General features: G+C 42.9%; 2 protein-coding genes across 3 annotated transcripts in view; one reads left to right on the top strand and one right to left on the bottom strand.

Annotated features, from left to right (window-relative positions):
• The first annotated feature begins 1,427 nt into the window (after window positions 1-1,427).
• LOC106553992 (solute carrier family 25 member 36-A) lies at window positions 1,428-11,516 on the top strand. Its single transcript, XM_014072589.2, has 7 exons — window positions 1,428-1,780; window positions 7,519-7,695; window positions 7,790-7,867; window positions 8,097-8,197; window positions 8,412-8,478; window positions 9,663-9,946; window positions 10,046-11,516. Exons 1-7 carry the CDS (start codon window positions 1,689-1,691, stop codon window positions 10,240-10,242), a joined length of 996 nt encoding a protein of 331 aa, XP_013928064.2. The 5' UTR covers window positions 1,428-1,688; the 3' UTR covers window positions 10,243-11,516.
• A 1,135-nt stretch (window positions 11,517-12,651) lies between these two features.
• CLSTN3 (calsyntenin 3) overlaps window positions 12,652-27,573 on the bottom strand; it is a 40,574-nt gene continuing 25,652 nt past the window's right edge. The window contains exons 10-18 of one of the 2 annotated variants that reach the window (XM_087716460.1): window positions 26,826-26,882; window positions 26,183-26,340; window positions 25,854-26,002; window positions 23,766-23,992; window positions 20,012-20,182; window positions 17,038-17,183; window positions 16,797-16,932; window positions 13,736-13,953; window positions 12,652-13,654 (exon numbers count right to left, since the gene is read on the bottom strand). In XM_087716460.1, coding sequence (XP_087572586.1) covers window positions 13,487-13,654; window positions 13,736-13,953; window positions 16,797-16,932; window positions 17,038-17,183; window positions 20,012-20,182; window positions 23,766-23,992; window positions 25,854-26,002; window positions 26,183-26,340; window positions 26,826-26,882 — 1,430 coding nt within the window. In that variant the 3' untranslated portion in view covers window positions 12,652-13,486. The remainder of the gene's footprint in view (window positions 13,655-13,735; window positions 13,954-16,796; window positions 16,933-17,037; window positions 17,184-20,011; window positions 20,183-23,765; window positions 23,993-25,853; window positions 26,003-26,182; window positions 26,341-26,825; window positions 26,883-27,573) is intronic. The other variant, XM_087716461.1, reaches the window with a different exon arrangement.

Below are 27,573 nucleotides of genomic sequence, written 5' to 3'. Positions count from 1 at the left end.
TTTGGGAAATACTTTGAAAATGCACCAGAGATGGTCTGTCTTTCATAAATAATTGAGTCAATTAAAGGTCTTCATTTAGGATTTCTAACTCTTGTTTACAAATGTTGGGAGAACATGTTCAAATTTTGCAGAGGGGACACATGCATCAAACAATAAATGTTCAATAGTAAAACTATACTATCCTTCTGAAATTCTACCTCAAACCCAATTGAAATCTTACCCTTCTCCTTGCCTCCCAACCATAAAATTGACTTTATATTAAAACTGTAATATATAAAATATAATATCAAACATTGTATTAAAAACTCCTGACTATTCCTCTCCAAAACAAATAAAAATCCCATCCTATCCCTCAAACCATCTTCGCCGATTTTACATTAAATATATCTCCTGATACTATGGTTCTCTCCGCCTTAAAGTCAAACAGGTAAGAGACCAGTCCTGTTAAAATCCCTTCTGTACTACCGGTATATTCCAGCTCAGCGACATAAAAAAACAGATCCCACCAGCTTGAGTTCAGCCGCCGTAAAGCAGTTTGAGCAGACGAATGTTGCAATCAAGAGGCGGAGCTGCAGTCTCTGGATAACAGCTGCCAATCACAATCACGCCCCAAAGAAACTTCAAATAGTTTCTTCAGCCGAGCCAACCGGACCGTACCATTTAACCGGGGTGGGTGGTGGGTGGGAAGGATGACAGGGAGAAGGGCCACCTCAACCTACCCCCTCCTATTCTCAGCGGCAGAGTCTTGCTGTAGCAGTGGAGCCATTTTTTATGTTCGATATTCGTGCTGCTTCGTCTTGCTGGGAAATCCTTGAGATCCAACAGCCAGCATGCACGACAGGGCTAATTTATATTGCACCCCAAAATATGTTGCATTTTGCTACGACACACGAAAAAAATGCTGCAATAGCATTTTTGGATTATTATGTGAAGAAGGTGCAACTAAGCACCGACAACTTCCACTTTATTTGCCTCGAAATAAATGGCGGGAAAAAGCAATTCTGCCCATTGGTGGCATTCCGAGCAGGCCTGAATTGCGGCCCTCCTTCTCCCAGTGGCTTCACCTCTCATTACTGTGGGACCCTGGGAGGCTGCCACAAAGAAGAGGACGGGTCAATTTATTTTCCAAAGCACCAGAGGGCAGGACAAGAATGGATGAAAGAAGCAACCTAGAATTAAGGAGAAATTTCCTAACAGGACAGTTTAACCAGCGAAACGATTTGTCTTGAGAAGTTGTGGGTGCTTCATCACTGGAAATTTTTAAGAAGAGACTGGGGAGCCATTTGTCTGAAATGGTGAAGTAGGATCTCCATCTTGAGCAGGAGGCTGCACTAGAACCACCTCCAAGGTCCCTTCCAGTCCTATCCTGACTGAGTTTAGAAGAAGCTGCCCAAAGGAAGCGGAGCCAAGCAGTTGAAAGCTCGCCGAGAGCTTCGATTTGCGCAGAGAAGGAGGCGCCGGTCCTGCGTCAGCCGGGGCAAGGCGGGACTTGTGACACTCCCTCGGGCCGTCCTACTGGCCAAGGCGCGAGAAAGTCTGCGTTACTGGCAGTATCGGACGGGGACTCCCGTAGGCTGCAGTGCCCCCCCCCCCGCCAAAAAAAGGACCGGGGCCTTGTGAAGCGCAGAAAAAAAGCCTGCACTGGAATCCAGGCTCCACCAGCCGTGCCGAAGAGAAGTGTGGACGGAATGAGCCTTCGGCGGGAGCCCAGCCGGGCACATAGGCACGAGTCAAGAGGGATGGCCCGCCACAGCACGGCTCTGCACCTCGTGGCAGGCGGGTGAGTAAGCTTACGGGCGTCTGAGCACCACCCGTCGCGGGGATCCCGCGCGTGGGGCTCCGAAACGCGCCCTCTTGGCCCAGCGGCATTTGCTGCAGCGCGGATGGCTGGGCTGGCAAGAGCAGCGTGTTGGGGCGAGGCCAAAGCACGTGTTTGCCAGCTAGGTGACCCCTCGCAGTCCTGGGCATCTCTTAATAAGCATGGCGGGGGTTCTGTACACCCCTGTTAAATATTGCTAAAAAATTGGCCTTTTGCTGTGTGCCGCTGTTAACCAATGACGTATAATTTTTAGTAAGGTCGAGAAAGTTGCAGGAACTTTCGCTAGAGTTCTCTTTCCTTGGACAGTGTGCAAGTAGTTCCTTTCTTATCTGCGTTGGTGCTCAGCTTTCGTTATAACCGAGTGAGGATTTGTTGCACACCAGCTGAAATGAGTGTTAAAAACTCCCAGAAATTTCGTTCTCCCTTACTTAACTGGCAGAGTCAGGATGAATGCTACTGGTAGGAAATCTTACATACATTTTTTTTTTTTAGCCAGAGGTATCCTTTTTCAACCTGCCCTCCTAGCCGCGTTTGGAGAAGGAGACCCGGATATATTGTGAACACGTGGGCAGCTTTTCAAGTACCCACCTCTTCTCCACTACTATTGAAATCAAAACATAAATTTATTTTGCCCAACTTAGAGAAGGTTTAAAACTACACCAGTGATGTGGGTGTGATTAAGGTCCAGATGCGATTGGCTATGAAGTCAGTGTACACCTCCCCTATGCCTTCCTGTGACTCTCCCGCCTTAACCTATTCTTTGCCAATGGCCTGTTCGATTAGCTTCCTGACAGCAGTCATTTGTAGCTCTGGCTGTTCTTCAGAACGGTTGTGTTTTTATTTAGAGATTTAGAAGTGCTGGGAATTGTCCTGAAGCTCAAGAAAAGCTCAACTTGAGCACATGAATGCTCCAAAATGCTAATGTCTTCCAAGGCACACAGGCACAGAAACAAGAAAGAAGGATGGGTCTCAGGTCAATGCAGCTGGTTGGAGGAGAAAGCTTTGAATTATTTCCTTTTGTTTTGCAGCATTGCTTAGACAATAAACAATGAAAAGTAAGTTGTGAATGCTGTAAATATACTGAAAAAGTAGATGCATATTTGGAGAAATGTTAAAAATAAATATGGGGTGGTTTGTTGTTGGAGAGGCTATCTGACATGCTTAATATACACATGTGTAGAAATTGCTTCTATGCCTGAAGATTAGAAAAATGCCATTATTGTTCCCCCTTGACCAATGTTTTTCAACTTAAAACAACTTTAAGTTTGTGGAATCTATTCCCAGAATTCTGGGAGTTGAAGCTGCCACATGGCTTAGTAGAGGAATAGTAATTGCCATTTTTGGCAACATGAGTTCCCAGTATGACTGCTGGAAAGTTTGTAGCAATGAATCATGCTGTTTTATTTTTCAAGACACTGTCCCAATCTTCTCTTCTGACCCACAATATTTCTCAGGGGTCGGCGTTTAATTTTCCCAAGGAGCCACATGAGAAACTGGGGCTGTTATGAAGGGCTTGCCACCACTGATGTTCCGCTGGCCCCTCTCACCAACGATAACTGCTCCCACCTTCTGCCTCCACAGGCCAAATGTAGCCCATGGTCTGCCGAGGTCTAATATTTCTGCTGTTTGGGGGGCAAAATCCCATGAGGACTGAAAAGATTTGTTCTCCAAAGATAAGCTACCAAGTTTTATCAGTGAAAACCAAACATAAACAGAGGGAACTCCTTGATAGCAGAGGAAAGAGGAGGTGTGGATAAGAAGAACCCCTAATAACAGTATTTCAGTATTTTCCAGCAAAGAATCCTCTAAATACAAATAATATTTTTCTGCTATAGAAATTACTCTGTCTAGTACCGTAGAAACTGTTACCATGGTGCCTATACTCATGCGCTACTGTTTCTATTCTCTTTCCAAATAAAAATAATATTGGTCTGCATGACTGGTTTCTTAGTCTGATCTATCTTGAAAAGCCTTGACATGCCTTACAATTAGAGTTCCTTTTACACACATATCAAACTATTTCTTGTATGCCAGTTCTGCAGCCACATTTACTTTACATTTGGGCTGCACAAATCCTGACAATAGCTAGGTGATATCGAAGAGACATAGAAAACCCATAATCTTTGCAGTCATCTAGGTTCAAAGGAAAATGATCCTTTGGAAAAATATTGGGGAAGTTGGATGGAGCTTTTCATAGCCAAACACGTGTTTTACATGGTAATTACTGTAATGACAGCATTTCCTGTGGCTGATGACATTGGGCAGGACTCGAACTACTATCATTTTCCTTTGTGTCGTGCAATTCAGGTAGTCCTTGGCTTACAACCACAAGTGGGATGGAAATTTTGTCACTAAGTGAGGTGGTTGTCAGTGAGTAACATCTGATTTTGATATTTTTTGCTGTAGTCATTAAAAGAATCCTGTGGTCATTAAGCAAAACCAGTTTCCCACATTGACCTGGTCAGAAACTAGATGAGAAGGTTGCAAGCAGTGATTACGTGACCACAGGACCATGCAACCAGTGTAAATATATGTTGGTTACCAAGTGCCTGAAATGCTGCAATGGTCATAAGTGCAAGGATCTTTTTTGAGTACTATTGTAACTTCAAACAGTCGCTAAATAAGTTATCTCAAGTCAGCAACTACCCATAGAGCTCTATTGTGAATGCATATTAAGAGCATATTGCAGGGGGAGAATGGTTTATGCTGAAATGATTTTCTACAGGCTCTGGAGAGGGAAGCATGGCAAAGAGATTGTGTGAACGAGTCTATTTCTTCACTAGTTGTTGACTATACTTTTATTGAAAAGCTTTCCTGGTATCTTACTACTCTCTGTGCTTTGCACTGTCTGGTATCTGAAAAAAACACTTCAGTACTGCATAATTAATTATAATTTCTCAATATAACTTCCCATTATACTGAGGAAAAGAACAAAAAATGCTATGAAACTGTATAGACTAATAAAGGTATTAAGGTGCTGCAGAATTCCTTCCCTGGTAGTATTTAATCCGGTGCTATTGTAGATTCCATAGTAGGAAATTTCTGCACTAGATAGGGTGGGACTAGATAAACTTTAAGGTCTCTTCCAACCCTTACGTTATATGATTTCTTGATTATTTGTTATAGTAAATTAACATACAATAGCTGTTCCTCTAGGTAGGGCTTGGCACTGAATTGTTCATATTGTGCTGCTAGCCTGGTCAAGATTAATTTAGGTGCCTGTGACCAATTTACATTCCTCAACCTATGACCACAATTGAGCCTAAAATTTCTGTTGCTAAGTGAGACATTTGTTAAGTGAATCACTGCAGTTGCTAAATTAGTAACACAGTTGTTAAGTGAATATAGCTTCCCCATTGACTGCTTGTCAGAAGGTTTGCAAAAGATGGTCACATGATCCCAAGGGACTGCAATCGTCATAAAAATGAGTCAGTTGACAAGTGTCTGAATTTTGATCATATGACCATGGCAACTGTCATAAAAGTGAGAAACGATCACTATTTTCAGTGCTGTTGTAACTTTGAATGGTCACTAAATGAACTGTTGTAAGTTGAGGAGTACATGTATTACAAATTTTTAAAAGGTTTTCCCAGGATGGTTTTTTCTCCTCTCCATTCTCATCTTTCCAAGGATCTCAAGTTGATTTTTGTGTTATCTGGCTTAGAGCGACCTTTTGGACTTGACACAATCTCTGTCCAAACTGCGTCCTTGTGCAATATGCATTGTTGATAACCCTGGAAGTCAGCCTGCAGTTTTTTTGTCTTACGGTGCTATATTAAAAAGAAAAAAGCCTATTGGCACCATTTCTGGTTTCCTACGTTAATTAAAACACAGATTAGGATCTTGTTCAACCAAAAATAATGGAATGGGTTACATTTTTTCCCTTTTTCACATGTTTCTTGTTACATATATACAGATGTGCACAATACCAAATGCATGGAAATGCATGTTTTCAGTTAATACATTAGAAAAAGAATATAACTAATTTGCCATCTCATGACTGCAGGCTTTCTCATTTTATGAGGGACATGCTTTCTCTCTTGCCTTAGTCAGCAAGAGTACCCATACAGCCAGAGATATTAGAATTAGCAAGTTTTGTCTTAGAGTGTTAAGGAAATATCCAGCAATTATAGAAGCCCAAATTACTTGTATTTGCATTTATTAGTTTGTCAAACATGTACAAGATAGCAGGTATAAATATAAACATGGACATGAATGAAATGAATACAAATAAATGGGGACAGTAGGACAGGGACCATAGGTACGCTGGTGCGCTTATGCACACCCCATTTATGGACCTCTTAGGAATGGGGTGAGGTCCGCGGTAGACAATTAAGATTGAAGCTGTGAGGGTTAGAACATGTAACAACGGAGTCAGGTAGAGCATTCCAGGCGTTGACCACTCTTGCTGAAGTCGTATTTTCTGCAATATAGTTTGGAATGGTTTACTTTGAGTTTGTATCGATTGTTTGCTCATGTATTATTGAGGTTATAGTGAAGTAGAAAAAGAGTTGTTCAAACAGGCACCAAAAAGTAATTTCTAAATCTTATTTTTTTATAAACACAAGCAGATGAATAAACCTATCCAATTGCCAGTCAGCAGGGCCTTTTCTTAGCAAATCACAAGATGAAGTTGAGGGTTATGATTAAGAAGCTGGACTAGAAACTGAGATTGTGAATTCTAGTTTTACTTTGGGCATGAAACACAGCTGGGTGATTTTGGGCCAGTCTCTCTCTTTAGGCCAACCTACATCACAGAGTTGTTAATTGTTATGCAAAAAATAAGAGGGAAAAGCATTCTGTATACTATATTGAATTGTACAAGATAAAGTTGGGATATAAATATTTATACATATATAGGATAGCAAAAGCTGCATTATGGCGTGAACATAGTTAATTCCATAGTACATAGGGCCAAAGATTGGACAGAAAGATTATTTATTGGGCTAATACTGATTATTTACTGGGGTAAAGAACAGTTGCCAAAGTGCACAGGAGCAGAAATCCTGCGAGCTGTGGCAAGACATGCAGGCAGCAAAATAAAGCTTGTTGAGCAATTTCTAGAAGCAAAGTTCAGGAGTTTGGGGCTTCTTTCCCCCCCCTCCCCAACTGGCATCTGCTTGGAATCACAGAGCCAAGACGTCAGCATGTTAATCAACTGCAAATCTGGAAGCTGACGCACATTAATATGGCAGAGCAGCCCATGGAGAAAATAAATATATCGGAGAGAGAGGAAAAGGGCGAGGGCTACTGTGTCAGTCCTGGTGGACATAATCGCATGCATTCCTACTTTCCCAATCAGTTTTCTTTTGATTATCATTCTTGACTAAAAATGTCTGATCTCTTCTGGTCTGATCTCGTCCACGAATAAGATCCTTTAAATATAGATCATTAATTGAGCTTGCAGTCAGAATAAAATGAGGGATTCTTGATGCTTTTTCTTACCTTCATCTCAAATTATCTTTGCTAAAAGATATTTATTGTTCTTTTGGTTAATATACCAAACAACGAATGACTAAATTTTCTACTGGACATAACAGACAACACATATATTTTTGTCCCTAAATATATGCTCAATCAAAAGTCCCAACCGATTTTGACAATTTGGGGGTGGATGTAATACAGCATTACACTAAAGACTGTCTCTCACCTTTGATTGGTGAAACGTGTTGATTGTGCATGTCTTTTCTGTACTACAGATTAGGTGGAACAGCAGGAGCCATTCTGACTTGCCCATTGGAAGTGGTGAAGACCCGCCTGCAGTCCTCCACCTTGGCTCCAAGACCTGTTTGCTTAACTGCAGTACAGTTGCAAGGAGTGAATGGAACATTTGTCCGCCCAGGGCTCCCCAGGATCGGCTTTATTGAGCTACTAAGGTGAACAATGTGGGAGAACAGATCTGTGTTAACTCTCCTCTACCTTGAAAGATAGGATGGAAAGTAATGTGCTCATTTACGTCTTTCTAAACAGAGTCATTCTAGAGAAGGAAGGTGTTCGCTCCCTGTTTCGAGGTCTGGGACCTAATCTTATTGGAGTTGCTCCTTCCAGGTAAGATGGTTTGATGGAACAGGTAGTTATCTCTAATGATCCAATCATAACTTTACAGAGCTTATCATTGTAAGTGCCTATATGTTATCAGAGAGTTCAGGTTCTTTTGACACATGGCATCAGTGGACTTTTTAAAAAAGCTCATGGCCTTTGTATTTTTTTCTTGGTTTGTCATCCAAATTCAACCTTGCTTGGTTTTTAAGATGCAATTTCCTCTTTCTATTTACAGGGCCATTTATTTTGCTGCATATTCGGGAGCTAAGGAGAGACTCAACACAGTGCTTATGCCAGAGTCCAAGAAAGTTCACATGATTTCAGCAGCCTGTGCAGGTAAATTAATACCCCATGCATACAAATATGGGTTGACATTAATCATTAAATGGCTTAAGCTTAATGAATGATCGGTATATACATCAGTATACATCCGCCTTTCTCCACCTTTTTACCTGGGGGGACACTTTGAAATAATGTTCAGGTCTTAAGGAATTTTATAATCAATGTTTTATGTTGGTCCCTTTGACTTCCCTTCATCTGCTTCCTGCAGGCATCACATCCGCCACTTTGACCAATCCTATCTGGTTAGTGAAGACTAGGATGCAATTGGAGCGCAGGTAAGCGCAGTGGGAAATGCACCTGTCTAGGATCCCATTTGAGTCACGTGCATTGCCTAGATCATTTCCAGACAAAATAGAAAACTAGCTTTTAAAACAGCTAACTGCAAATGTATAAAGGGAGATTTGTGAACTGTTAAGACTAATCAGAGTACAAATACAGGCAGTCATTGATGTACGACTACAATTGAACCCAAATTTTCTGTTGCTAGGTGAGAAAGTTGTTAAGTGAATTTTGCCCCATTTTACAACCTTTCTTGCCACAGTGAAGTGACTCACTGCAGTGCTTAAGTTAGTAACACAGTTGTTTAATGAATCTGGCTTCCTCATTGACTTTGTGGGAAAGTCGTAAAAGGGGATCATGTGACACAGACCTGCAACTGTCATAAATATTGCATTAGTTGCCAAGTGTCCAAATTTTGATAACCTGACCATGCTGCAGCAGTGAAAAACTCAAGATCTTTTTTCAATGCCGTTGTAACTTTGAATGGTCACTAAATGAATTGTTTTAAATTGAGGACTACTTGTAGACTATCCTGCTCTTAAGCACAACATTCAGAATCCTAGGAACTCCAGCCGTTTCTTTTATTATTCTCCTTAGAGTTACAAATAAATGCTTGAATGTCGGGGGCATTTCAGATGCTCAATATGCATAATATTTCCCATGGTTAAAATTTCAGTTCTTACAGAGTTGGCTCTCACACTCCCCCCACCCCCCTGGCATTATGTAAAATAGTAAAAACTGGTGTAGAAATTACACCAGTTTGGTATAGTAGCTAAGGTGCTGGCCTAGAAGCCAGAAGACTGTGGGTTAAAGTCCTACCATAGCCATGAAAGCCAGCTAGGTGGCTTTGGGCCACTCACTCACTCTCTCAACCCAACTCATCTCACAGGGTGGTTGTGGAGAAAATAGGAGGAGTAAGGAGTATTATGTATGTTCATAGCCTTGAGTTATTTATAAAAATAATTCAGTTGGGATAGGAATCTAAGTAAATAAAGAAAATCCTCCAAAACAGGTTATTTTTTTAATTGCTTGATTTGTCTGATTTAAACTGGTTGCAGAATGTAGGTGTTTGAATTCAAGTTTTACCTGCAGCATTAGATGCCCATTTTTAGTATTGAAAAAGCATAGCCAGAGACATTGACAATACGAAGCAAAATCTTTCTTTCCTTCCTTCCTTTAGTGGCAGAAACGAGAGGTGCACCAGTGCCCTTCAATGTGCCATGCGAGTTTACTACAGAGAAGGTCTGCGTGGCTTTTACCGCGGGGTTACTGCCTCCTATGCTGGTGTCACCGAAACAGTGATCCACTTTGTGCTTTACGAGGCTTTGAAGCAGCGACTCAGGGAACATCAGCTGCTCTTGACTCCATCAGTTGTCTTATCACCCAGTGGCCAAGACTTCTGTGGGCTGATGGCAGCAGCGGCTGTCTCCAAAACATGTGCTTCGTGCATTGCCTATCCACATGGTGAGTTGCTCTGAGCTCCATGCTCTCCTTTGACTCCATCTGACTATAATGAGAGCTTTCTGTCATCCTTACACTCATTTTCTGTTTTATTTTCCATAGAGGTTGTTCGAACCCGGCTACGTGAGGAGGGATGTCGTTATCGCTCCTTTGTGCAAACTCTCCAGCTTGTGGCCAGAGAAGAAGGCCCCTCAGCTCTTTATCGTGGACTTTCAGCTCATCTTCTTCGTCAGATCCCCAATGCTGCAATCATTATGGTTACCTATGAGCTGATTATTCACTTGGCAACCAAAATGTGATGCCTTTCTATTCTTGCCAGGTGGCTTAAGCTGTTAAAGGCTTTGAAGGGTATGATAGTTGAAGGGGTAGACTTTCCCATTACAACACATAAACCCTGTAAGAAAAGCCTAAAAAGTTAGGATCCTTCTGTAATGAGTGGTTCTGAAGGCTTGATCGGTGAAAGATATGTTTGGCTGCTCTTGACCTTTATCAGACATTTAAAGGCATGGACAAAAGAGCACATACAGATCACAAACTGGGACAGGTGTGGAATTTACTATGCAGAAATTGATCGAAGAAAACATCTCTGGTGAATGTTTCCAAGGTCTCACAGGCTAGGTGATCAATAGGCCCATCATGCAGTTTAGTGCACTGAAAGTGTTATGCTGTACTCCTCATAGGGCTGGAACTAATCTCGTCAACTGAGTGGGGAAATAGTTTTTAAGAAAAGGAGTAGAAAGAAGACTGGACATTTTATTGGAAGGAGATTAGTAATTTGGGTCTCAAAATTGAACTCTCCATCAGTATCGGCCAGTGACAAGACCTTTACAGATACAGCAATGTTTCTGTTTTGAGCCTACCAGAATAGCAAGTTGCTTATCCTCTAGGCAGGAGTCGCCAACCCCTGGGCTGCAGCCCACTACCAGGCCGTGGCCCATCCAGAACCGGGCCGTGCAAGCAGCAGGTGAGTGTGCGCACACGAAATGCCGTTTTGCATGAGTGGTGGACTCTCCCTCATGCACAAAGCAACATTTGCTCCAGCGGCATGTGCTTGTGCCTGCCACTCATGCATATGGTGTTTCATGCATTCTCACCCGCTTACAGCTCAGAACCATCCCCTCCCTCACTACCAGTCTGCCAAGGTGGAAAGGTTGAGGACTGCTGCTCTAAAAGTTGGTGGGGTACCTGTGCCCTCCCGCTTCATGTTTTTCTCCTTGTTCATAGGAAACATAGTGACAATAAGGACTGTAAAATAAGTTCCTTTGAGATATTGCTGTTCATGGATTATCCTTGTGTTTATCTTCTCAGGTTTTGTTTACATTTCTTGATTTGTAGATTTTAACCTCCCTAACAGGAGGGTAAAAAAAAAGAAATCAAGTGGGGAAGAAATATGTTGGCAGCTATTCAGAATTCTCCATGTGGGAGAGAGTTGTACAATGTCAGTGAAGAGAATATTCTGAAATCGGACTCTAGCACACCCTCCAGTTGAAAGCTTGTGCTTTGATTTCTGTCTGTATGAGGTTTTTAAAAATGCAAAAAAAAAGTTATGAATAAAACTGCAGTTTTGAGAGTTTGTTCATACACACTGTGACATATTTTAAGAAATGAGACCAGGCTTTAAGATAGATTGGATTTTTTATCCTACCACAATTTTGAACCTTTTACTATTTTATCATATTTTAATATAAAAGAAAAACGAAAGAGAGTGACCTCCCCTGCGACTATTTCAGGTGGCATCCACAAAAGGAACCTCTGGCCTAGGAATTTCCACTTGTGAAAAATTAAAAGAATCTTTGGAACTTTTGTTCCAAATGGCCCAGGTCCAGGAAAACTCACCCACAGACTCAATGGATCTGCTGCCAGCAAGGTAGGATTACCTGGGCCAGGTTCATTGGTCAAGTTAGCTTGGAGTCTCATCTTTGGGTGCCAAATTATTGGAGGAAGTGTCCATCTGGGTTCAGTTCCAAGTGGGGAGAAAAACACTGGAAACATGGATTTGGAAAAATTGTTTAATGATGGGCAGCACCATATGGTTTGGGGTCCTGGGCAATTGAGCCCATGGGTGAGAGAGTGAGATTTATATCCTCTCTTGGGCTTTGAACTTGCTTCCTGTTCCTGTGGCATGTATTCTGATTGGTTGTCAGGCTCCCTTGGGGTCATGCAGGGGTAACTTTGTAGGCTGTCTTGAGTCCCAGGCTTGGTTGAACCTTGCTGGGGGGGTGGGGTGCAATCTTCCCAGGTGCCATGTGGTGAGAGATGGGTAGAGGGCTAATTCTATTATGTCCTGAGGGTGAAGGTTTTTTGTTTTGTAGATAAGATGGCCCAGCCTTTTGTCTTGTATATAGGTTGGCACCAGTCTTTCTGGGGCTATTAACAAGAGCATATTTCTCCTTTTCTCATCCATGGAGGTATAATATTCTGCCTTTTTAATATTTCCTAGAATATTTCATTCTTCTAGGAGAGGGGTGGATGGCTAACTTCCTATACCTAAAAGTCTTGAGCTCTGCACATTCTACTGTTCTTCTTGCCAAATAAATCCTGCAATTCACAGACTTTAGACAAAGGAGACCTTTGACATGATCAACGGTGAACAAAACTCTGCTGACTTGTTGTATTCCTTTGCCCTATTTTAACTAAAACCAGGTAAAAGCATTTGCAAGACAACAAAATTTATTTCTGAAGAAAGAGGCTCTAACACCCAGAGTATACATTTTTAAAATCCTTTTTTTATTTTAAAATGTGTTCCATTCCCTTTTCCATATCATATTTCCTTCACTTGCTTGAATATTATTGACAATTTTACAAAGCGACACAAGCTGCAGGGTTTTTTTTTGTTTCTTTGCATCAAACAAGAATCTCAAACAACAACATTGAAAAAATATACAATATTATATATATATATAGTATTTTGGGAATTCTGATGTACCCCTTGTGTTGTCCCTGCTACTTTCTCATTTCTCTCTGCTTTGCTTACATAGCATGCCAATTCATTTCATCCTTCTCAAGTGTGGTGGCAATCCTAAACTGGGAATTGAGTCAGGGGGCCCTGCCCCACCAGTCCAAGCAAAAAACTTGTAAGTTGAGAAGAATTAGGAATTTTAGGCGAGAGAAGGGCTCTTCTTCTGAGCCCTGCTGTTTGATTGTTTTTAATGAAGATCAAAATGGATATACTTTGGGCCCAGGGAAGCACTAACCTCAAGAGGCAGAGCAGAACCAGAGCAAAATCAATGGCTAACGCAGGATAAAATATACAGTAATGCTCTTTCAGAGCTCCCAATTGTTTCAATGAGCTAAGGAACTTCCTTGAAGATTGACCCCCCCCCATAGTAATTTAGAGGGAGAAGATGCCAACTACGTCTTTTGCCTCATGCACCAAAACTGTCCTCGCCACTCCACTGTGCAAACAATGGAGAAAACAGGAGGAAGGGGAGGGAGTAAAATGTAAATAGAGAAAATGTGTAGAAACAGGCCATATCCCCAATTATTAAATATAAGCATGACCTTTTGGTGATGGTCCGCTTTTATCCCATCCACTATATCCCTCTAGTAGCGACGAGAGGCATCATGCTTGCCCACAATGCGCCGCTCATCAATGGCATTGCTGGCTAGGCTATCGGGTGATTCAGAATCGCTGCTGTCTTCCTCTTCAGCTGCTTCCCTGGCTTTGGATTCATTGGCCTCTGCTACTCTCTCCTGGCAGCTCTGGTATGACTGCGGAAGAGAAAGGATACAGGGAGTGATCCAAGTTAAAACATGGTCTCTTCCCACCTGCCCATCCCTTCTTTCACTCACCTCCATGGGGTTGACAATAATGGTGAGAGCAGAGTCATCCCAGAACATCTCGTTCTCCTTGGCCCTGGCACTCCCCTGGCTTCCCGCTGACTCCCCGGCACCCTCCCGTTCACTCCCTCGCCTGTGCAAGGAATGGATGCGCAGCACACCTAGGATGACCATCAGTGCCAGGAACCCCACACACACCACAATGATTATAGTGGCAGCACTAGGAACCACTGCAGAATAGAAAAGAGAAGAGAGAGTGGGGGAAATAATGTTTGGTGGGCACTTTTGAGGAGAGGGTCATATAAAATGCATAAGCAACTTTTTTCAGGAGGCAAAGATCTATTGAGAATGAAAATGTAAGAGAGATGGCATAAATATACAAAAAGGATCCCCAAATGGGTGGTAGGTACAAAGGCTTGGTCGCTGTATTAGAGTCAGATATCTTGGAAAGCAAGGGTACGTGGAAAACATTACTCACAAAAATTGAAATAGCAGTAGAATGCTAAAAACCTTTCAAGATGGTACAGTTACCTGCGCTCATAAGCAGGTGTGGAAAAGCAGTTGCTTGTGCCTGTAAAAAGTAAAAGGTAAAGGAGTCCCTGCAGATTTTACTCTTCCAGGTGACTAGCTCGTCTCCGTTTCAAGGGCCACTAAGCCAGCACTGTCTGAAGACATTTCTAAGGTCATGTGGCTAGCATGACATCACGGAGCACTATTACCTTCTCACAGAAATGGTACCTATTTATCTACTTGCATTTGCATGCTTTAGAACTGCTAGGTTGGCAAGAGTGGGGATGAGAACTCACCCCATCACATGTCTCAGGTCTCGAACCTGGGCTGCCAGCTTGCAAGGTGACAAGCCCAGCATCTTAACCACTGAGCCTTCACACTGCCTTCTGTGCCTGTTAAGCAGGTGTGGAAAAAATAGTGGGCGAGGGAGGGAATCCATTTTCCTTCTCCCCATTTTACTTAAAGCGGAACTCAGAGGAACATTTGAGGCCAAACCACCCACACCGAATCCAGTTGTCTTCATTGTTCCGAATGGTTACATTTATCTTCACCCAGGTTTACAAAAGTCAGGTTATGCTGCCTTTGAAGAGGCAGCGACATGAAGTGCTACAGTAATTCTGTAATGGAGAAAATAAAGGTAACAAATAAAAAAGTGTGGTTTAGTGGTTAAAATGCCAGGCTACAAACCAGTGAGTTCTAGACTCACCTTAGGTACGAAGCCTGCTGGCTGACCTTCAGGCTCCCTCTCAGCCTTAGGAAGGAAACCTGTAAACCATTTCCAAAAACCCTTGCCAAGAAAACTCTGTCCAGGCGGTCACAAGAAAAACTTACTCATAGGCATAAAAGGAACCTCCCAGTCTTTCGGACATGACCAGGGTCAATCTGAGTTCCTTTCTTTGCTTAATTCTATCAGACCCAAACTGTTCTCCCTGCGAGCCCAAATATCCAAAGAACATGAGCCATGAGTCCAAGGGCAACTTAGTAAAGCAATTCCAATATCCCACCGTCAATCAGCCTGATGTCCTTAACACTCCCTCTCCTACTGTTTCCCAACCCTGCTGCTGTTGCTCCTGAAAGGGCTGTAACCCCAGGGACAGAGGCAAGAACCTGCCTAGCTTTCCTTAAATTGCCCAGCAAATTGGATTTCCCTTCCCCTTTTATAACAACTTTCTTGTTGTTCGGTGGTGGGGGGTGGTGTCCCTCTTTCTTGTAAGGAACCCATCTATCAATGTAATAAACGTGATTGTTTCTCCAGGGCATTGGGTTCTTCTATACTTCTCAACACAGTTCAGGCTCAAGGTTATCAAGGGTTATTAAACTGCTGAATAGGATAGTTTTGATCATCGTTTAAATGACTATTGTGCCATTAAAACAACAAATGCTTTTTGGCAAAAGGTCTCTTCTCTCCAATCACCAGGATCCAAAGATTAATCACAGCAATGCAGTTTTGCTCAAATATATTCCGAATGCAATTATTGGCTGTTTGTGAAATCTGGGCAAGTGGTCTTATTTTACCTCTATACGGGGCTTAATTCAGTGGTGGGATTCAAATAATTCAACAACCGGTTCTCTGCCCTAATGACTGGCTGGGTAGGCGTGGCTGGGTGGCTATGTGACTGGGTGGATGTGGTCAACTCGACATCACTACACTAAGTGTACAAGCCAGAACATTATTACCACATTAAAAGCATACATTCAGATACATGACAAAGAAAGCTCTCAGGAGAAGCAAATGCTCACATATTATACAATGACCTCCCACTTAGAAATAAAAATATTTCTCATTTAATCACCAAGCTGGGGTCCTTGGTAAGGATCCCAAAGAGAAGAGGTGCCTGCTTATATGCATCTCCAAACTTTGCCCAGGTAAAAGCAAAGAAAGGTGCGTTCAAAGGAGCAAAGGCCATTACACCCGGGAGAAGGAAGAGAGAGAAGCCAGGGTTTCTCTGAGAAGCAGCCCAACACATGCCCTAGCCTGAAGCCGAGCTCACGCACCCACCAACAGTGTGCTGGCTCTCACCCATCCGGCTGTCACGACCACATTGTAAATGACTAGATAGGCCGTTGCTAAGGCGCCAGGGCCTTTCTGTCACCGGCCTGCTGAAGCTGCAGGCTCCTGCTCATGGTCCCTAGTTGCCCCCCAGCCACGATAGGTGAGGTGCCTCCTCCCCAGGCCCCCATTCATTTCCCCCCAACAACCTAGACTAAAGCCAGCCACATGAGGAGTGGCTGGGAGGAGAGGGGCGAGGGGCAGGGCTGGGGCCAAGCCAAGCCAATGGTGTTAGCTACTGCTTTGGCCAAACCGGTGCAAACCAGCTGAATCCCACCACTGGCTTAATTTATTCCTTGATGAATGTAAGACTCTCTTGAAGAATTCTTTCTCGATTTAGAGACCTCCTAAATCCTCTTCTTTACTATAATTGCTTTGATTAAAATTATATGGAGGAATCCATTTGGGGTCTTCTGGGTCTTATCTGTTCAGGCCCTAAAATTGTTATCTGCTAAGTCACTTTCTCTAGTTACCATTCCATAGTCTGTATTTTGTATATCAACTGGTACATACTAGAATTACGGTGGACATTAGCCAGACTGTGCCCAGAAAGTTCTGGAGGAAGATGGTGGCCTCGGTGCGTGAACTGCTGGCCACTCATAATGTGGTTGGGATGAGCGCCTCGATTCATATTGTGGAGGACATTCACCTGTAGAGAGAAATTAACTAAGTTCAAATTACTTTATATCCAACTGGTTCTACTTCAGTTATTCACAACTTTTGAGTGTCACAAAGTTTCTCTTGTGAAACTTACCTCAACAGTGAACTCATTGCTGGAGTAACGGCCATTCATCTCAGTGCAAGAAAGACGAAACTTTCTTTCATAAAGAGCTGCTCCACGGTGGATACAATAGGAGATCTGGTGAAGGATTTCTTCATACACAGCTATGCTCTCCACCCCTAGATGTGGGAAAAGAACATCAAGACTCGGGTGTGAAAAAGGATGGCAAGTGGACCAGTAGTGGGATTCAAAAAATTTTACTACTTGTTCTGTGGACATGGCCTGGTGGGCCTGGTGTGGCTTGCTGGGCATGGCAGGAGAAGGTTACTGCAAAATCCCCATTCCCTTCCGATCACCTGGGACTCGGGAGGAGGAGAATAGATGGGGGATGGGGCCAGTCAGAGGTGGTATTTACCAGTTCTCCGAATTACTCAAAATTTCTGCTACCGGTTCTCCAGAACTGGTCAGAACCTGCTAAATACCACCTCTGGACCATGTTCAAACTTGGCTGTTTTTCTTCTCTGTGTTTCATGAGATGTTATTACAGTTTACTTTATATTAAATTTATAAACTGATGGGATGGGATGGAGATGGGGAGAGGATGGAGGGAGGGAAGGGAAAGGAAGGGAAGGAGGGAAAAGGGGGAGAAGTTTAGTTAGAAGACTTTACAAATAACAAAAATGCCTGGTGTGAAATACTATGAAAGACATAATGGCAAAAACAGGAAAATGGCTATTTAACCTTTACTTTGCCACTGCTTTTTCATTCCCTCCTCTGTTTATATTTCCCAGGACAGAAAAATCTAGACTGTTTACCTCACTAGCATCTAGAATCCTGCAGCAGGAAATGATCTATGCAGCCAATCTACAACTATTCTTTATCCCATCACTTAACTTTCTCACAAGCTGCACATGAGGCCACCCAAACGTGTCCTTCTAAAGCTTTTCCTCACTCAGTGCTCCATTTCTCCCCAAGACCAATTTTATTACTGTTTTGAGTTAATTGTGTGCTGTATGGGTGGGAAGGAGGCAATTTAGTGTTAGGGAAGCAACTGGAAAAACTTCCAATTAGGAAACTGAAATGAACCTGGAAGAGACATGGGATAAAGAGAGAAAAAGCCCTTCAGGGATGGGTGCCAGCTCAGAAATTAATCTTACAGACAAGCCAATAAGCAAAGCAACTGTAACTGGAGAGACAAACGCAAAGACAGAGAAAGAGAGACTGCATTGATAATAACAAAGGTTTTTGATTTGTTGAAATTAAGGACTAGATGATTTTGTCTGCAGTACTTTAGTGTTGCTGCAAGAGCTCTCTTCAGTCCAATTGGGGTTGGAGCAAGATAACAGCAGCAGCATCGGCATAAAGAAGTATTGGGATTTTGTGTTGTGCTAAGTTGGGAGGATGGCAGTCAGGGTTATGTGAAAGATCAGTCAAGGAATTAATGTAGAAATTGAAACAGGAAGGGCCCAAAATACATCCCTGATGACTCCTTTTTTAAACTTACTGAACCAAATAAAGTCCCTTGGGGGATACACCTCACTTTTAAGGAAGAGTTGGGACATAATTTTTGAATGAAGTAGAGGAGGCATCTAATGGTACTTTTTAATTTTCCCCAGAGGGTATTTCTGAATATTGGGTCAAAGTCTTGCTTAAAGTTGAAAAAGGAAGACTTCTTTTTAGATGTTTGTTTTCGTACAAAGTAATAAAACATCAAAATATGATCAATTGTTCATCTCCCTTCCCTGAATCCAGCCTGCCTTTAATTATGCCCTCTGAGATTATCCAGCCTTGAGGTTTGTAGTTTAGATGCTCAGCATATAACTTGCTAAGAACACTCAATAGACTTATGGTTCTTTAGTTCCATGGGTCATTTTTATTGCCCTTTTTATAGATTGGTTCAATAATTGCCATTCCCCAGTCTCTTGGCATATATAACCAGTCTGGTCTATAAATGTGAAGAGAGATGCTCACAGGGGTGCTCACCAGCTGTGGCTCTTTTTAATTATTTCTAGTAGACCACAACCAGCAGCAGGAGTGCTTCAATAATAAACTTTTCACCAATTGCTCCACAGAATGCCTAATATGGTTTGCAAAGCATAAGGCACTTAGGAAGAAGGAGAACAATAAGAAACTGAAAATTTCCCTCTTACTTTTATAGCCCTTTGTTAGTAGAGCTTTGAGAACATTGAAGTCTCTAGCATTGGAGCACTCTGACTGTCAAGGCAGAACCGTACCCCCTATCTGACGTTCTCAGTCATGTGAATTATACATGCAGTGCCAAAGGTCCTCTCTCTGCCATTGCCATACTAATGTCTGAGCAGAGCACTAACAGATAACTATCAAAACAAAATAAAGAGTAGCATTTGGGGTGGCATTTTGGAATATTACCACTTTTCCATTGCCTACCACCCTAAAATGGAATTTCTCTTAATGGCTTGTTTCCAAAACATTATCATACTTGAGCAAAGCTAAGGAGAAAATAACACTAGAAAGAGAGAGACAGACAGACAGAGACAGAGAGATTTTTTACAAATACCCCATCAATATAATTTATTTCCATTAACATTTATAATGTGTACTATAATGAAGTCCAATAAGATGAAATATGATACAGTATGTGACATGATACAATATCATTATATAATATCGCTTTGTCTAGATCAGTGTTTCTGAACCTTGATAACTTTAAGATGTGTGGATTTCAATTCCCAGAATTTCCATCCTGCATGTTCTTGGGTGGCATCCTGGCTGGCGAATTCTGAAAGTTGAAGTCCAAACATCTTAAATATGCCAAAACTGAGAAATACTGGTCTAGAGGATTAGGACAGATATGACTTTAAAATAAGACTATGCTACTATTTCTGCCAGTTTGACCATACATATGCAACAGTTGCTAGTTGACAGAACAAGAGTTTTAGTTTCTTAAGGGACTTCGAGCATTTCAGGATGTTGACACAAAGGAGATGGATAATGTCAAAAGAAAAATAACTATTCAGGTGATGCATACCTGTGACAGTGAGATAGGCTGAAGTATTCATGAGTTCCAGACCTCGCTGCTGGAGGGAGGCTCCATCCAAGACCAGATATTCTCGTTCAGGATCCAATTCTTCTCCAATCAGGGAGATCTCACAACCATCGAGGTTGTGAACAATCTCATCTGACATTCGTGTATCTGCCACTGCCAGGAAGGAAAAACATTAGGGAAGAAAATAAAAAATATGTAATTGTTGCAAGAAAGGTAAAAAATCCTTAACTTTATAAAAAGCTGAGATGTGTACAATTTGCACGGAAATCCAAGCAAATCATATTTTGGGCAAGATAATTATTTTAAGTATCAAAATAATAGCTTTAATGAAAACACAATCAATTTTTAATTTCAAGACAATAATTACTGTATTTTTCAGAGTATAAGACGCATCGGAGTATAAGACACACCAAGGTTTTGAAGAGGCAATTTTTTTAAAAAAAGTAGTTAGCTAGATAGAGGGATAGAGAGGGAGAGGGAGAGAAATACAGTAGGTAGGTAGGGAGAGAGAGAGGGTAGGTAGCAGAGGTGGGTTCCTGCCAGTTCTAACCTCTTCTATAGAAGAGGTTCCACAAATCTACAGTGCCATTTAGATCCAGTTCCATCTCCCTCACCCTGCACATCTGCACATCATCAAGATGAAGAGCAAGAGGAGGAATTCTGAGAGTTGAAGTCCACAAGTCTTAAAGCTGTCAAGTTTGAACACCCCTGGGGGTTTTTTCCTAAAGGGTTAGGGGGTGCAAGGGTCTTGTAACTTGACAGTTTTAAGACTTGCATACTTCAATGCCAGAGTTCCTGAGCCAACATGACTGGAGGAGGAATTCTGGGAGTTGAAGTCTACAAGTCTCAAAGCTGTCAAGTTTGAACACCCCTGGATTTTTTTTTCTAAAGGGTTAGGGGTGCATGGATCTTGTAACTTGACAGGTTTAAGAGTTGCGTGCTTCAAATGCCAGAGTTTCTGAGCCAACATTTTGGTTGCTAAGCAAGAGCGTTGTTAAGTGAGTTTCACCACATTTTACGAGTTGGCCACGCCCGCCCAGTCACATGACTGCCAAGCCCCTCCCACTCAGTTACATGGCTGGCAAGCCACTCCCACCCAGTCACATGGCCGGCAAGCCACTCCCACCCGTCACATGGCTGGCAAGCCACTCCCACAAAGCAGGCCACACCTACAGAAGTTCTAAAAATGTTTGAAACCCATCACAGGTAGGTAGGTAGATAGACGGATAAAGAGGGAGAGAGAGAGAGAGAAATACAGTAGGTAGGTAGGGAGAGAGAGGGGGTAGGTAGGTAGATAGACAGATAGAGAGGAAGAGAGAGAGAAATACAGTAGGTAGATAGGGAGAGAGAGAGTAAGTAGGTAGATAGATAGGTAGATAGAGGGATAGAGAGGGCGAGGGAGAGAAATACAGTAGGGGGGTAGGGAGGCAGAGAGAGGGGGAGAGAGAGAAATACAGTAGGTAGGTAGGGAGAGAGTGAGTAGGTAGGGAGGTAGATAGAGGGAGAGAGAGAGAAATACAGTAGGTAGGTAGGGAGAGAGAGGGTAGGTAGGTAGATAGAGGGATAGAGGGAGAATTACAGTAATTAGGGAGAGAGGGAGAGAGATTAGGTAGGTAGGTAAATAGTGGGGGAGAGAGAGAAATACAGTAGGGAGGGAGGGAGGGAGGGAGGGAGAGTAGGTAGCTAGGTAGATAGTGGGGGGGAGAGAAATACAGCAGGTAGGTAGGAGGAGAGAGAGAGTAGGTAGGTAGAGAGAGAGAGAAATACAGTAGGGAGGGAGGGAGAGAGAGGGTAGGTAGGTAGATAGAGGGATAGAGAGGGAGAGAGGGAGAAATAAAGTAATTAGGGAGGGAGGTAGAAAGTAGGTAGGTAAGAAGGTAGAGGGATAGGGAGGGAGAGAGAAATATAGTAGGTAGGTAGGGAGAGAGAGTTTGTAGGTAGCTAGGTAGATAGAGGGAGAAAGAGAAATAAGTAGGGAGGGAGGGAGAGAGGGTAGGTAGGAAGGTAGATAGAGGGATAGAGAGGAAGAGAGAGAGAAATACAGTAGGTAGGTAGGGAGAGAGAGTAGATAGGTAGATAGGTAGGGAGAGAGAGGGATAAAGAGAGAGAGAGAAATACAGTAGGGAAGGAGGGAGAGTAGGTAGATAGGAAGCAGTCACTTGAGGCACTGACATAATGGTGGATTTCAAATTTTTTTAGACTTGTGGACTTCAACTCCCAGAATTCCACAACCAAGCATGCTCAGTTCTGATTTAAAGCGACAGTATTTGTTTTTCTCCTTTGCGAAAGAAGTTTCCTTCCTTCTTTTTCTTTTTCTTCTCTCTTCCGCTCCTTCCTCCCTCTCTCCCTCCCTCCTCCCTCTCTCAAACACACACACACACACAAGTTGGATTGGACTATCTCTCCTACCCCCTTCCCTCTCTCACTCACTCTCCCTCAAACACACACACACACACAGTTCGATTGGAGGGAGAGCATCAGTGAAGAGACCACAGGAGGAAGCAGGAAGCCAGTCAAAGAGCCATACTGGAGCACACATACTTTCCTCCAGCCCAGGCCAACTTCACTGATTACAGGTTTGAGAAGACAACGTGGCTCTGCCTACAATCAAACTACACTTGGGGAGGGAGAGCACAAGCGAGCCAGGGTCCTTCCCTCCAGCCTTTGCCCAAAGCCCCGCAACAGGAGGATGAAATTTGAATTTCTCCCCCTCCCTCCGACCCACACGTACCTTTTCCAGCTGTTTCAGAGAGGATTTCAACTCTGCTCTTGCCTCGGACCCTCTGAAGAAGCCCTGCCCAAACGAGCGCCCTCTACTATGAGGCAGGAGAACTGCGTGTCTCACCTACATCAGGAATTTTTAGGCTTTTAACCCTTGTTTAACTCTGCTCGAGTGATCATAAAACGCCTAAAGTCAGACTAGATGAGGCACACAATTCTCCTGCCTCATAGTAGAGGGCACTTTTTTAGAGGTTTTTTTAAACAGTTAAGCAGAGTCATCCACGGTGAGGGCAGCAACTAGCTCAGCCTGACCTCAGCTCTCGCCTTTTTCCTTTTACATTTTTTTTTCATGATGGGAGTGGTGAGGCTGTGCCTCCCCTGCCTCACTTGACTGCACGTCACTGGTAGGAAGGTAGAGGGGGGGGAGAGAAATACAGTGGTAGGTAGGGAGGGAGATAGAGTAGGTAGGTAGGAAGATTGAGGGAGAGAGGGAGAGAAATACAGTAGGTAGGTAGGGAGAGAGAGTAGATAGGTAGGTAAATAGAGGGATAGAGAGGGAGAAATACAATAGTTAGGGAGGGAGAGAGAGTAGGTAGGTAGGAAGGTAGAGAGAGAGAAAAATACAGTAGGTAGGTGGGGGGAGAGAGTAGGTAGGTAGATAGGTAGATAGGTAGGTAGATAGAGGGATAGAGAGAGAAATACAATATGCAAACCCAGTCCAATTTTCAACTGTACAGTGTTACATCCTTCCTAAAATGAATTAGCCTTCAAGTAGCTATGCTAAGCTTCTGATAAGTTTGTTTGAAGTAAAACATCATCCGAAGAAAAAACGTTTCTTCCAAGTCGTTCCATAGCATTGGTGCAACTTATTAAAACTGCTACACTCCTAGGACCCCACCCCCCACAAAAGCCAAAAACAGTTCAGCAAAATCGTTTTCTCTTTCCAATGCCTGGCTCTTCCACGCCCTGCTGCATCCCACAGCATCTGTGTCAGAAGACGTGTCCCTCAACTGACCTGTGCCATGCCAGCTCTCATCTTTCTTGGCCTCCACCTGGTGTGAAATGGAGCAAGAGATCTGGAGGTCGGGGAAAAGGAGAACTCCCTCCGCATCTTCAAAGTCAGAAGCAGGCCGGGCAAAGTGGGAACTGCCACGCAGGGAGATCTGTGGAGCATCTGGCTGAAGCACAACCACGTAGCCTTCCACGTCTGGTATAGAGACACACGATTCTTCACTAAAGCACCTATCAGGGTAAGAAAGAATCCATGAGGCCTTCCTTGCCTCGTTCTCTGCCAAGGTGAATTCAATCTAAATTGGGTGCATGGCTGTTTGGCAGCTGATAGCACTTAACATCAACAAAAATTAAATAAAAAAGAAATTCACTTTAAAAGAAAAAACAGAGAGAGAGAGAGAGAGAGAGAGAGGAGGGAGGAAGAGGGAGAGAGGGAGGGAGGGAGGGAGGGAGGGAGAGAGAGAGAGAGAGAGAGAGAGAGAGAGAGAGAGAGAGAGAGAGAGAGAGAGAGAGAAGCCTAAAAACAAAAGGACAGCTATCACAAATATGTAGATCACACAGATTGGCCTCCTTAAGCTTCTGGCTTATTTAATTATATATTTGCTTTCGTCCTGCTTTTTAAACAATTTTTGTATACAGATGGCTTGTAATCTAAGCAGATCAGGATTTCTGGAATGCAAAACCAAGTGATTATACATAAATAGGTATTTATATTTACTTTGGTTTGAGCTAATCGTTCTGAGCTGGTAGTTTTTCCATAACAATTTAGCAACAGAATCTTGGCTCCCTGGCCAATGACTGAGGCTAGAATGTCCTACTCAGTCCCAGGGCAATTACCATTAGCTGCTGCGTATTCTATCTGGCAGACAAAAAGAATCACACAATTGTGTTTGTGATACCATTGCACATTCTTCTCCAGTAGAAAAATACTTTTGCTTTTCTGTTTGGATTATTGGTATAAGAGCTAGAGCAGTATTTCTCAACCTTGGCAACTTGAAGATGTCTGGACTTCAACTCCCAGTATTCTTCAAGTTGCCAAGGTTGAGAAACACTGAGCTAGAGCTATCAGTCAGAGCTTATAGCTCCAAGGAGAAGAAGAAGATTTCATTGGTCTGTCTTATCCTCTGCTTGTTCAGTGTAAATTCAACATTTTCACCTGAAAGCCTTTTTGCATTCCTAATCAAGAGAGCCAGTTTGAAATTAGGAGGCTTGTTCTTCCTTAGGCATGAAAGCCATCTGGGTGACTTTGGGCCAGTCAGTCACTCTGAGTTCAACCTATTACTAGGCATATAAGCCCTCAAGCAAAGGGCACAGAGCAACACACAGACAGGATAAAAATCAAATAATAAATAAATGCAAATAAAATAATCAGGAGCAAATACAATGCAGTGAGTTAAATACAAATGAAAACACACATAAACTCAGTCTTGGTTTCATTCTCATTTGTACCATAAACCCAACAGCTAAATGTACAGCTTTGGCTGTCATTTTTTAGCTCCAAGTGGCTGTTCAAAACAACAGTTTTGAGGTTAGGATTTAGGCCAGAGAAAGACCCCCATCTTTTTTTTTAAAAACCACTTATTTTCCCAATTCAAATCTTACCAACCATCAAGAAAATAAGACAAAGAGAAAGGGCTAAGTCCCATCATCTGAGCCCCACTCAGTCCTCCAGAGGCTTTGGACTGAAAACAAATTGATTTCCAGTATCTAATTATCCTGGCATATCGCTAAGATGTAGCTAAAGTAGGGGGGGATACATAGCTCACATTTTTCACAGATGTCGTTCTAAGAACAAATAATCAGTTGTGAAAGTCTGTGAATCTCACTTGGTTTCTCCTGCCACTACATAATATTTTCACCTTCCGTAAAGAAATCATTACCAAAATATTTGTTTTCTCTTTGCCTCCATCTTTTCCCCCTATATCCCCTTTCCTCACCCTAAAAGGCCCCAGTTGCCTCTTTAAAGCACACACACACTGCAAGCAAAGAAGTAAATTGACAATTGGGGTGACAGAGCAGCATCGGCTCCGAAATATAAACAAGAGTTACAGCTGCCAGGAGGCTGTTGCATAGCTTCAGTGGTCCCACTTACTTGACAGCGGTGGTCAATTTGAGAGGCCGGACTCCAGGAGTAGCAAAGCGCAGGGAATTCATATAGGCCACATGCTGAATTGCCCGGTTGAAAGTTTCCACATCATCCCCCTCCAAAATAAGAAGGGACTGAGAGGGGTTGACATGCACCTGTGGGGAGAAGAGGAAGGCAGCTGTGAGGCAGCTTTGCTGGAAGTATTAAGGGCTGCCGTCAAGAGACATGAGGAGACTCTCCGGTGGGCAGGAGCAGGCACGATCCGGGAAGCCAAGCCAAGGTGCTAACAGGGCAGGAAGGAAGATCATGCCACCAGAAGGCAGGGGAAGGTATACCTTCATCCCTTTGCCAAGGCTGTCAAAGTCGCTGTAGTCCAGCCCTTCACGACAGGCATAGAGACACTCTATCACCTCCCGGCTCTCAAGGCTGCCAGGGCGAATAGTGAAGCCAGCCAGATAACCATGGAAGAAGTGATGAATCGGCAGAGAGTCTCCTAAAGGAGGATACAGGAGGAGGGGTGGTGTGAGAGACAGGTGAAGAGACAGGAGAAAAGAGAAGAGAAAAGGAGAAAGCATGGCAAGAGCGACAGCGAGGGGAGGAGGGAAAGAGTCTCGGATAGGCAGCCAGATGAGAAGCAGAGCAACTGCCCCATAGAAGATGGAGGGTGGCATATTGTGCAGAGCCAGTTTTCTCTTGGTGTTTTCAGAGAAGAATCGGTTCCCCAAAGCTACCCCATCTCTTAACACCAATCATAGCTCAGATTCGGTGGAAATTTTAACTGTGTTCAGTCTCGGCTTCAGTCCCTCTCACAAGCTGCAAAACCACCATCCTATCCAGAAGCTGCTACACTGCTAGGCTCTCATGGTGCCAAGACTTTCTTCCCAGATGAGAAGGGAAGGAAAAGATTGTGGGGAAGGGAAATCTCATGCATGAACAATGATGAGAGCCATGCTTGATGGCACAAGGAATGTCGTGTACCTTGTCCCAAATCAGTGGAGTTCTCATTCCCTTTTATTTTTTCCTTGTTTCTCTCCTCTGCACAAGGAAAAACAAAATCAAAACACTGAATGAGTGTTGTCTGTGACCAAGGAAGGCTTAGTATATTACTAAATCAGAAGCTAACGCTAAGCACTTGAAATCTGACAAATAAGCTTGCTGCTTTTAAACGCCAAAATTATTCAGAGGAACTGTATGGTGTGAATATGTGAGGGGTTAGTGGGGAGAGGCCACAAAATCTTTCCACAGCTTTCTACTTCCAAGCTGGGTTTCTGGAAAGCTGAAATGTTTCTTGGCTAAGAAAACACAATACTGATTGTTTCCATTCCTTGACAGCCAATTTGATCATAGATATGTTACTAAATTGACCAAAACAAACTTTCTGTCTGGAATTAACCTAGCCTGTGGTCAGCCAATTACAGTATTTTATGGCCTTGGGCAAGAATAATACTCGTATGACTATTGAAACCATTTCATTACATTATCTGCTAGAATTAAGCCTTTCTTGATATATATATGTAAAAAGAAAACTCCACTTGCAAACCTAACCAACACCACCCCTTTATGCATTCCAGCTCTGGGAATATTTATATTATTTTTGTAGTAAAACACCCAGCGGACACATCTTTATGTAAAACTAACAGATGTGCTGATCCCTAGTGAAGCTATTCACACTGTAATCTATGCTGTTAACCGGATAAATATACTTAGGTTTGATAATGGTTTTCTT

This window comes from Thamnophis sirtalis, unplaced genomic scaffold, assembly GCF_051295495.1.
Source record: "Thamnophis sirtalis isolate CommonGarterSnake01/CBP01778 unplaced genomic scaffold, rThaSir2_p1.2 scaffold_5, whole genome shotgun sequence".
Lineage (NCBI taxonomy): Eukaryota > Metazoa > Chordata > Lepidosauria > Squamata > Natricidae > Thamnophis > Thamnophis sirtalis.
Note: the sequence above shows the minus strand (reverse complement) of the source record. Positions and strands in the feature narration are given on the sequence as shown.

Coding starts and splice junctions, on each gene's coding strand:
- LOC106553992 (XM_014072589.2), top strand. CDS start 1,689: ATGAGCCTTCGGCGGGAGCCCAGCCGGGCACATAGGCACGAGTCAAGA. Junction 7,696..7,789: donor GGCTTTATTGAGCTACTAAG/GTGAACAATGTG, acceptor CTTTCTAAACAG/AGTCATTCTAGAGAAGGAAG. Junction 9,947..10,045: donor GTGCATTGCCTATCCACATG/GTGAGTTGCTCT, acceptor TATTTTCCATAG/AGGTTGTTCGAACCCGGCTA.